General features: G+C 35.6%; 1 protein-coding gene across 10 annotated transcripts in view; it reads right to left on the bottom strand.

The window, feature by feature from the left end:
• Positions 1-12,142, bottom strand: part of KIF1B (kinesin family member 1B) — a 204,491-nt gene that overhangs the window by 92,280 nt on the left and 100,069 nt on the right. For all 10 annotated transcript variants that reach the window (XM_069079402.1, XM_069079404.1, XM_069079405.1 and 7 more), the window contains 3 exons: positions 8,019-8,098; positions 4,959-5,034; positions 193-272 (listed from right to left, as the gene is read on the bottom strand). In XM_069079402.1, the coding sequence (XP_068935503.1) occupies positions 193-272; positions 4,959-5,034; positions 8,019-8,098 (236 nt within the window). The remainder of the gene's footprint in view (positions 1-192; positions 273-4,958; positions 5,035-8,018; positions 8,099-12,142) is intronic.

Genomic DNA, 12,142 nt, shown 5'->3' on the forward strand with positions numbered 1-12,142 from the left:
ATTACCCATACCAGGAGTCTTCATGGAGACTACATTAGCAAAGACCATGATGTTACTTGAGAAGGGTTAAAGGGACAGTTGCAGACAAACTACTTCAAAAAGAAGAGAGCAATTCACAGCATCACTCTAGTTATTAAATCAGCTACTTAATAAGCTAAATAATGCCTAACTAGAAAAGAAAAACACATTTACCGTGTAATGCCATCTTTGATGTAGTAAAGCAAGCATTCAGACATGAGTGGATCTTCATTGAGGTTAACAAGATGTGGTGTCTGAAAGACATTACAAACATTCTCAATCCAGAAAAGGATTAAAGCATTCCATAGAGGGCCAGCTGGAACTAACTAGATCCTACAAGAGACTAATGGTTTCTCTCTTTTTTTCCCATCAGTGTACACGAAGAACTTTCTTTGCCACTAGAACAAATTGTGGAGTTCCAGAATAAGGCAAAATTTCTCCACATTATGCTTTGTCAACATATTCAAATTAATTTTCTTAAAGATGGAAATTTTTTTTTTTTACAATGGCAGAGACTAATCCTAGAGAAGTATGAGGCAGGTTGATTTCATGGATTAAGCTAACTTAGTTCCAATTCTTAAAAAGAAAAAGTGAAAATGTCTGCAAAATACTATACAAATAAGGAATGCAGTAAAAGAAACTCAGTCTTTATATAGATATAAAATATGACCAATTGTCCTCCTTTATTCTTCTCTACCTTCTGCTATTTCTCAATTATTTTCTGTGGCTTTGGTTTAGTATGATAACCCAAGTTAGAAAGAAAAATCTAAATGAATGATACTTGTTAATATAAGCATATATGTTTATTTAGAAGACCTTTTCACCTATTTCTACAATGTTTCTAAAACTCTTTAAAACCAACCTTCTTTGGTGAAAATACCCCACTGGAATCCACAAATAAGTCACATGGTCTTGGGGTAAAAATCTAACCAGGGTAAGGCAGCAAGATATGAAGAACAAAAGAAAAGTTAGAGGACAATTAAAGAAACGAAAGCAAGGAAGAGGGTGGAGAGGTTCCCAAAGAATGACAAAAAGCCACCTCCCCCAAACCAGAAACTAACACTACAATAGGTAAAAAATTGGAATAGTTAGAAATAGAACTTTGGATTTAGATCTTAGGAATCATCAGAACTCCTCTGGAAGTCAAGACCACTATCAACATGTACTATATTTAATAAGTAATTTAACAATTTCATGTTTTACAATCCTACTTGTGAAATATATACTGGAGAATCTCCTATTTAGAAGATTTTTTTTTAAATCCTGTTCTGAAAAGTTAATAATATCATCCATTTATAAAATTTCAAGAGCTATACGGGCAGCAGTTTTTAAATCAAAAGATATATCCTGAAATCGACAAAAAAGAGATAGCAACAAGAAATTGGAATCAACCAAGTAGCTTCCAAAACTGAGGTTTGATCATTTCTATGAGCAGCAATCATTTCCCTTTCTCATGAAGTTTATTTCAAAAGCTCAAGTAAATTATGAAAGAAAAGTATGTTAAATGCAACTCTGTTTTCAAGACTCAAACAGTACAAAAGATTCCTTTTCCAGATCATAGGGAAATCTTTAGGTCTCACTTACACTTAACTAAATTTTACCAAACATAGCTTTGTGCAAGTTTCTCCAAAGCTATTATAGCCGAATAAACAAACTCCACTTGAGCAATTAAACTACTAACACTTGGTAATCTAAACTAATACATCAAAGATTTTTTGCCTATCTATATAATGTTTCTAAAATTTCTTGAAACCAATCTACTTTGGTCAATCAACAAGTATTTATTTACTTATATTGGAATTAATTTTATTTTCAGTTCCAAATTCTCATTCTCTCCAAATTTGAGGAAGCTAGAAAAACAAAACTAATACTAACATGTATAGTCAAGTAAAATAAATTCTTGCATTAGCTATGTTATATAAAACAAACACACACACACACACATACAAACACACGCCTCAATCTCCACTTTGAAACCATCTCCTCTCTGTTCAGAGGTGAGCCATGTGCTTCATCATGAGTCCTGTGAAACTGTGGTTGGTCACTGCACTGATTAGTTTCTAAGTCTTTCAAGGCTGTTTTGTCTTCACAATATTTCAGCAAGCACTTATTCACTGTTTCCTCCGTGTGTGGCAGTGTGCAAAGCACTGGTGATAACAAAATATGAAAAAGGACTGTCCCTGCCCTCAAGGCAAAAAGCCTGTTATGTGGCAGGCCTTATACTAAATCCTCAATTCTCAAGGTGTTCATATTCTAATAGGGAGACAATATGAAAAAAAAAAGCGCACATAAAATATTTACAGAATGAAAAAGTAGTGTAAACTGTGAGTGAAGGCAACGGCATATGGGCATGGGGAATGGGAAGAACCAGAAAGGACCTCCCTAAGAAACTGGTATTTGAGCTTCAGGGAAACCAGCAATGAAGGCCTGAGTGACGACAAAGAGCTTCCCGGCATGAGCAAAAAGGCAAGGAGCCAAGAAAGGGAGCAGCTTGTTCAAGAAACAGCAAAAAGGGGAGCTTGCCTGGATTATAAAATATGTAGAGGAGCAAGGTATAAGAAGATTTGAAATGTAGGAAGGGATTAATTTGTGCAAGGTTTTAAAAGCCAAAAGAGGATTTTGTTCTAGAGGTAAAATGGAGTCACTGTAATTTATTAAGCATGGAGATGGAGGTGATATGGTCAGACTTGCATTTCAGGAAGATCACTTTGGCAGCTGAGTAAAGGATGGAGTGGAGTGGGGAGAAACCTTAGACAGTGAAACCAATGAGAAAGAATTATGTGGTAGAGGCTGTAGTGAAAGAGTGGTAGCTGTGTGAGTAGACAGAAGGGACATATACTAGAAATGTTGCTAAGATAGAAACAAAAAAACTTGGCACCAAATTGGGTGTATGGAGTGGGAGAGAAGGATGGTACTGAGGTTATGAACATTGGTGACTGAAGATGATGGTGCCCTGAATAGTAATAGGAAGTTGGGAAGAGGTGAGGATCTTGGGGAAAGGAGAATGAGCTCTACTGTGGACATGTTGAATTTTAGATGTCCAAGAAGCAGTTGGTGATATAAGCCTAGAGCTAAAGACAGGTTAGGGCTGTGTGTACAGATCTGGGAACTGTCTACATAGAAATGATAACTGAGTCCATGGGAGTTTATGAGATCAACAAGTGAGACAGAATAGAGGAAGAAAGAAAAGAGAGACCAGGGCAGACCTTTGAGGATATCCATGTCCAGTGGACATAATGTGGACGATGACCCTTCAGCAATGGAGAATGAGGAAAGGTCTGATAGGTAGCTAAAGAACCTTGAGAAAGCAGTGTCATGAAAACCACAAGAGGTAGTATGCAGAAGAGGGTGACTGACAATGTCAAAAGCCTCAAGGGACAGAACTGAAAAAATATATTAGGACTGGCAATTAAAAGATCACTGGTAATATTAGACAGCAGTTTTGAGTTGAATGAGAGCCAGTTTGCAGAAGGCTTAGAAGAGACTGGGAGAAGAGGAAGTAAAACAACCTAATGTAGATGGCTTTCTCAAGGAGTTTAAATGAGAAAGGATTTAGAGACAAGGGATGATAGATGAAATGGCAGATTTTTTAAGGATGGAGGAGATAGGGGTAGATTTGTAGGTAGCAGAGAAGCCAGTAAATAGGAAGAAACTGAAGATTACTGGGTGGGGCAGGGAATGGTACAGGGCAATCTGCTAGAGAAAACAGGATAGAATAGGATCATTTATGCCTCTAAAGAGGTATATCATATCAAGAAAGGTCACCACTTTATGTATAAAAAGGAATGAAGAAGGAATGAGGAATTCTATCTAAGTCATGTGAAATGAGAAAGAGGAGGTCTTAAATTTTTTCAGGAGAGTATAAAGCAAGGTTCAGTTAAAAAAACAAAACAACCCGTTAGAATGAGGTCTTCCTCCTAAAAAAACTCACAGGGCTTTGAGGGGAAAATCTAATCAAAAGATTAGGAAGTCAACAATAACAATAATTCCTTATCACCAAACAAGAAATGATAATGATATAAAATTCACTCTGCTCCCTCTACACTAATATAAGGAGTTCATCTTTAAATACCTTTAAGCATGAGGCTAATAGGTAAGTAAATCTTCAAGGCCAATTCTATTATCTGAACTGAGTGACCAATTAAGATGTCTTAACCATAAACATTTTATACAATGAATCCTTCTGGCCTATCATTATTATTAAACACACATGCACACATAAACTAAACAATTAAACAGTAATTTTCAATTATAACTAGGCTACAACATAATAAAAATTTATAAAATTTTATAACTGTAAAATAAAAAATCCAACTACAGGCTAAAATATACATTATATTTTATAACTATGTTTGCTGCAAGTAAAAAGATAGTTACAAGAATTGTACAAAAGAAAAGCAAATAAAGGAGGAGAAGGTGGCTAAGGTGAACCTAACCGGCTTTATTTACTATATCGACTGGCACAGTTTCTAGTAGACTAGTTCCTACACAGCTACTTGTCTAAAGGAACTTCCCTACACAAACCTGGTCAGCTGAAAATTCTTCCAAAGAGTCATCAAATAGAGTTGATGGCCTTTGAGGGAAAATCTACATGAGAGATGAGCCGCAGCTAAAGCAACCTGGGGTAGGGGTGGGGGAAAGAACTTAGCAGGATGACAGATAAATATAGTGGAGTATGAACACAATTTCAATAGTAGGTACATTGTCTCAAGTTTGTTATTTATGATTACTAAAGTATAATGCACATAATTGTTTTCAGAGACACAGGTTATTCTTATATTGAAAGTACATCTTAAAATGGAACCAGTAAGATTAAAGTTAAGCTATATATCAAGATGAAAAGGGGCATATCTCAAAGACCTGAGCTGCCTGAGTGACTAAGGTCAAAGAGAGAACCCATAAACAGATGTTTCCATTTGATTAAGACAAATTTTTCCAACCTTTTTTGGTGAAAAAACACCCAGAGTTCCTCCATCTTCCCGAATGGCAACTCCCATTTCAGCTAATAAGGCCTCTCTAGAAGAGAGATAAGCACATCAATGACACACTTGTGATACTTCACATGGAACTGAAACTAAACAGAGAAATGTACAAAGTAAATCAAAATAAGTTCATGGTATGGAGGTGACACTCTAGGTACTTAAAGGCTACACTAACAGGATATAAGTTGTGGCATTTCCCGCCAAGCTAGAAAAGCTCTGAATATGACCTGGCAACAAGTAATTAAAAAAAATTTTTTAATAATTAAAAAAAATTATCACTTATCTTTACTGATAAAATTATTATAAAGTACACATTCCAAATACATACTTTAAGCTTCTGCATTACAAAAAAATGGGCATATGATATAAACTTACTACACAAAATGAAACTCTGTAAAATCCTAAAATTAAATCTGGGAAAAAATATCTATGATGGTCAAGAGTAGAAAAATTAAATCACAACTTTATTTACAAAAATACTCATCAAGAAGTATTTTTGATAGCTGCCTCAGTCTGCCACAAACTAAATCTTAACTGTGCATTTTGTTTCATTTCCTTAAGTATGTTTATTGAGATAAAAACAAAATTATTTGGACAAATCTGCCAAGTAAGATATTTTTTTTTTATAAGCAATCGGGGTTAAGTGACTTGCTCAAGGTTACACGGCCAGCTATTTCTGGGTGTGGAGTATCTGAGCCCGGATTTGATCCAGGTCATCCCGACACTGGAGCCAGTGCTCTTACTCGCTGACCCACCTGGCCACCCCTAAGCAATTGGGGTTAAGTAACTTGCTTAAGGTTACACGGCCAGGTGTTTCTGGGTGGGTGCTAAGTATCTGAGCCTGGGATTCGATCTCCAGGTCATTCCAACACTGGAGCCGGTGCTCTTACTCGCTGTGCTACCTGGCCGCCCCCAAGTAAGATATTCTTAATCAAAATACAACAGAAGTCATTATTAAGGGAAAAAATATCTACTTCATATTGAAAATTTTCACTAAGGCCTCTGGAATAAAGTTTGGTTTTGTTTTAAATAAAAAAGAAACACTCGATGTTAAAATTTGAGTAAATATTTTGTTGCTTTTACTCTTAGTAATATGTGAACCTTTATGCACAAATACATTCTGCTAAAAGAATACTATTTCTTCAACAAATAAATAGTTCTATCATCTGAAAATCAATTGGAAAAGAAGCTCATTACCAGGCAATACATTTTTCAGCCCCAGCAGTTCATGAAGACTGAGGCATGGAAGAATTGAGACCTGTGTCAATGAAGGAATTACCTACACTGAGGAAACAGCTGACCTTTGGAAGTATGAATTAAGATGTATTCAACTCATGTATTAACTTAATACATCAGTCAGTGCTGCCTCAAAGGACTTTCAGGTAAGGAAAAAAAAAATTTTCTGAATATAAACTTATTTAGGAACAAAAAAATACTTCATTATTGCCTATGAGTAGAGTGGGCAAAGAAAAGGGAGGAAAAAAAATTGGAAATTAAGTTACCTTTTACTCCCCAATTGATAAATGGTTAAAGGATAGGGAGAGGCAGTTTTTCAGTGAAGAAATCATAACCATATACAGTCATATAAAAATGCTTTAAGTCATTATTGATTAGAGAAATGCAATCCAAACAACTCTGAGGTATCATCTCATAACTATCAGACTGGCTCAAATGACAAATGTTAGAAGATATATGGAAAAAATTGAGATAATAATACACTGTTGGTGGAATTGTAAATTGATTCAACCATTTATGAGAGTAATCTGGAATTGTGGTCAAATAATTATAAAAGTGAGCATACCCTTTGACCCAGCAACACTACTACTAGGTCTGTTTACAAAGTTGATCAGGGAAAAAGTAAAAGAACTTATATATGTTCTAAAATATTTATAGCAGCTCTCTTTGTAGTGGTAAAGAACAGGAGACGTCCATCAATTAGGGAATGAGTAAACAAGTTGTGGTATATGATTGTGATAGAATAGTACTGTAATAGTGCTGTAAGAAACAATGAGCTGGGGTGGCCAGGTAGCACAGCCAGTAAGCGCACCGGCCCCAGAGTCAGGATGACCTGGGATCGAATCTGGGCTCAGACACTTAGCACCCACCCAGAAACACCTGGCCGTGTAACCTTGAGCAAGTTACTTAACCCCAATTGCTTTAAAAAAAAAAAAAAGAAACAATGAGCTGGTTTATTTAGAAAAACATGTTAAGACTTGCAAGAAATAATGAAGAGTGAAATGAGCAGAACCAAGAGTCCTTTATATGCAGTAACAGCAATACTGTTCAAAGAACAACTGTGAATGGATAAGTTATTTGGGGTATTACAAATACCCAGGAACCTATGAAGATGCTATTCACCTCCAGAGAGAGAAATGATAAATAAAAGTGTGTGTGAATGTACATATATATAAAAATATAAAGTGGTTTTACATATATGTACATATCTGTGTCTACTGGCAGACTTCTCTATTGTGGGACAGGGAGGGAGGGAGGAAAAAAATAAAAAGAGCACAGCAGAGAACAAAAGAAAACTCAGAAGCACAGAAAAGCAGGGTAGCTTTGAAAATGATGTGTAGTATTTATAACACAGTTTTTCAAAAAAGTAAACAGTGTAAAATGGAGATTCATAGTTTCATATTGAATCCTTTCTTTGTATTGTGCTAAGTAGAATTTTTTTGTCTTTTTGTAACCTAAGTTCAAAATTTAAATTAAAAAAATTCAAGTTATTGTACCCCACATGAAAATGATTCTAGAAAAAAAGGCAAATATCAAAAGACACAGCAAAACAGGTCTACTTTTAAAATTCCAGCCTCTACATATATCAATCTATCTTTGCAAATGAAAAAATTTTACTTTGGTAATCTGTAGTCTTCCATGGATACCTAAAGAGGATTAAAAAGTATGTTTAGTATATAACTACAGATTTCATCACAAGTTTGTAATTTTCATTCTAGAATCTAATCCTACTGGTCACACAGACCAGCTCTTTTAAGTGCTTCTGGCTTTTTATTTCCTGACCTCTCCATCCTGATGGCCTCTGTTTTACGAAGCTTCTCTTCCCATGTCTCATTCAATTCAGCAATGATCTTCTCAGATTCCTGAGGGGAAGAAAGTCCACAGTTAAATAAGAAATAATAAATGACAGATAGCTTCCCCAACCAGAGTACTGAGGATTCATACCTGTTAACAAATTACAAGCATCATACATTGATGACTTCAAGAACAAAAGCAGAGATGTTTTTTAATCGCTTTAATGGCAACTGATAAATAAAATTTTACATTTCTGATGTCTTTTCATTAAAAAACTTAACACTTAATAAAAGTTTTATCACTTAAAAAGGGTTAAACCCTTTACTTGTTCAGAATAATCACATATCTAACAAGACTCATTCCATGAGTCAAGGTTTTATTATATATAATGTATAACATGTTCAACTAAATTATCAATGGGTAAGTGATACTGAGCATTTTAGAAGCCTGGCAAGTTATTAGTTCTTACCTGTTTCTGCAATCAATGCTTGCTAATATTTATAATCTAAGTTCCTAAGTAATAAGAAAGTACTTATTATAATGACAAACAAACAAATGAAACACAAAAAAGTGTAGTGAAAGAAACCTCTTTTGTATGAGAATCCTATTCAGTTGGCAACTTTTATCAGGAGATATTTTAAATCAGTTTTCTAGCTTACATTCATATGTTGCTTTACAACTGACAAAATTCCTGATGGTTCTCAGAACCATTCTGTGAGATGAGTGGTGGAAGGACCTTTCTACTTATGTTACAGCCAAGGAAGAATATGTAAAGGACTTGCCCAAGGTGACACAGGGCAAGGAGAAGGCTGAGAACTGGACCCTGAGTTCTCTCCCTCAGACTGTATTGTCTCTTACCCACCTCAAGCTACATTAGGGGCTGAGCCAATAGCAAGTAAGGTAATGTGTGGACCACAAAAAGATTTTAAATGGGCTAAGTATCACTTGTGATTATAAAGCCTTCTAAAATAGGATTACATAACACATGCCTGTAATCAAAGAAGACTAAGGATTTAGGTTGGGTTTTTTTTTGTTCGTTTTTTACCTTAAGGTAATAAATATATGGATAAGAAAAGGATATTCAATGGGTTAAATATCAGTTGTGCTTACTAGGCCTTCTAAAAAAGTATTATATAGCACATGACTGTACTCAACAGAAGGCTAATCTTTTTTTAAGTTCCAAGACAAATAAAGGCAAAGGGAAAACAAGGCAGGGGGCAGGAGGCACTTATTAACTTCCCTTATTGCAGTTTTCCATTACTCTCATTTTGTCCAGAAATGTTATCTCTTTGAAATAGTTTCTTGACTCTCAATCATTAAACATTCTCAGACTTTTCACTTGAAAAACACTGCACAGGGCAAACCAAATGTTACCTAACCATAGCATTAAAATGCAAGAGAAGAGAGGTCTTTCCCAAAGGAACTCTCCCCAATCACAAAATAGGAGCAGCACCAAGAAACTTAAGTTTCAGTCGACTGCAGTGGTACATTAAAGATACATCAAAATCCTTTTCTCTCATGAATAAAACTGAAGAAAATGGAAAGCTTTCATTACTTTTTACCTAAAGGTGAACTGAAAAGAGAGCAATGACTCAATAATTAAAGTTATTCAGATTACTCTGAGAATAGGGGCGGCTAGGTGGTGCAGTGAGTAAAGCGTCGGCCCTGGAGTCAGGAGGACCTAAGTTCGGTTCCGGCCTCAGACCCTTAACACCCACACACACAAAACTAGCCGTGTAACCTTGGGCAAGATACTTAACCCCAATTGTCCTCCAAAAGGCAAAAAAAAAAAAAAAAGATTACTCTGAGAAGTGAATGACAATTTACTTTTCTAATAAAGAAAACGAACTTCACTTTATTGTAAAATATCCCAGAACAGCCAAGCCACTGTTATTAATTTAATCCCTTGGCATTTGCCATCAAATTCTATTATAGGAAACAAATTCCTAACCTCCAAAGATATGATGTAGTGGAAGGTACATAACAATCTGACTTTCCCTCCTCTTTCTTCCCTTTCCAAAAGAACTGAATGTTTTTTTAAAATTTACTGGGAACTTTCTTCAAGGCATTAGAGAGCTTCTTCTAAAGTAGTCTGGTGGGTGGGCTCTGATTTCTATACAGATAAATTACTTTAATTTAATTTCATGTGATAATATTCTAAGATATAGGCTAAAGGAAGCAGAAGCTTCAGATGAACATTAAACCTTTATCATCAACATCTAACAATCAAAATGTAGTATTTTTCTTTTTCCAAGGAGAGACAGTTTCCAACAATATATCATAGAATAATAAACTTTAAAGCTAGAACAATATTACAAGATCATACAGTCCAACCCTTTCATTTTACAGATACGGAAACTGAGGTTGTTCAGGAAAGATAAGTGACTGGCATAGCACCATACAACCACTGTCAGAGGTAGGATCTGAACACACCTCTTCCAGGATCTTAAGTCTTATCATCAAGAATTTTGAGGGTTTAGTTTGATCAAGTTTATTACTATTTATTATGAAAATCAGACTAGAAATTTCATGTCTTGAAAACAACCCCAAATTTCCCTTTCTTAATAAGAATACAACTTCTCCCAGTAACTATGATTGGACCAAATCATGATAAACAAATGTTAGTAGGAAAAGTACTTGTTCCTCTGACAGTTTTACAAGGATCCATTTTATAACTTTATTTCTAATAGCAAAAATCTGTTTCAATTAACTTTTTGAGTGCCATTCTCTCATTTTTCTTTGCTGTTTTTTAAAGAAACAGTTCATTTTCTTTTTGCAGAAATTGCTGCTCATTGCAGGTTGAACAAAACACAAAATAAAAATGGGGCTAGAGACAGAAAGTAAGAGGGAACAACGATAGAAATATTATAGAGAAGAATAAAAACTCTAATAAGTGAGGCTTTCTTTTTTATTTGTTAAATATACATTTTAGGGGCAGCTAGGTGGCACAGTGAATAGGGCACCAATACTGGAGACAGGAGGATCTGAGTTCAAATCCAGCCTCAGACACTTAACACTTACTAGTCATGTGACCTTGGGCAAGTCACTTAATGCCAATTACCCTGCCCTCCCTCCTATAAAAAGCAAAATAAGTAAATATGCATTTTAAAAAGCAACTACCTAATTCTGGAGACATTATCTTTCCCCCCCCCCCCAGATTTGGCCACACATAAGTGTTCAAATTATTTGACATGCTCAATTCTCAGGCTTAATTTGCTTTTAGTTGTGAAGAAGCTCAGCACTTTGAATCATTAAGTAGTCAAAAGTGTAGCATTTCCCAACTGTGCCTTAATGAGAAGCAGTGATTCTAAACACTGACTGCAAGAGGATAAGAACTGTCTCCATTAGCTTTCAACACAAAATAAAATTACCAGCTCCGTTCAAGTGCTACCTGCCTATTTCTCTGCTCCTCCCTGGCATTAAAGTTTCTGCTTTATAGAATTTATTTAGGAGGTGACTATCACTAGATTTCAAAGACTGCTCTATGCAGACCCATAGAGACAACATTTTTCAATGGAACGAGGATGAGAAGTGCAGCAAACCAGATGAATTGCCCTTGGTCTCTTGAACACAGTTAACAAGGCCTGGCTCACACTTTCTTCCCAGGGATGGGAAGGGGAAAGAAGTGGACTTTTCTTTACAGTAGCACTGAATCTGTTTAGCAGCTCAGTGGATGGCTGGACAAGTGCACAGATCAGTGTGGAGGCAGTGGGGCTTCATTTTCTGTTCCCATGTTTATCTCAAACAGTAAGGGAGAAGAACTTGTGAGCAGGGTTTGTTACTCTCTTGCTTTCTGTATTACTGAATATTAAAGAGTAAAGTTCTATATTGGCACAGGATGAAAAATAAGGCAAGATGCAAGAGATAGGCATTCCCCTCAGTTAATTTACTGATGTGCTAGTCAGCATCAGAAGACGTGGTTTTGGCTCTGAATGACAATATTAACTACTTAGGCAAAAAGGACATCTATGATAATATTAGAATTTTCCAAAGGATAATATCTCACATTTATTGGAATGAGTCTGATGACACGACTAAGAAAAGACTGAGGTACACAAATTCACAAACCCTTGGTCATGCATGCATTTACTAACTCTCCCTAAATTTGATTC

The sequence above is a fragment of the Petaurus breviceps genome, unplaced genomic scaffold (genome assembly GCF_028583685.1).
Source record: "Petaurus breviceps papuanus isolate PSGF00001 unplaced genomic scaffold, PetGlider_PUasm1.0 91041, whole genome shotgun sequence".
In the NCBI taxonomy this organism is placed as follows: Eukaryota; Metazoa; Chordata; class Mammalia; order Diprotodontia; family Petauridae; genus Petaurus; species Petaurus breviceps.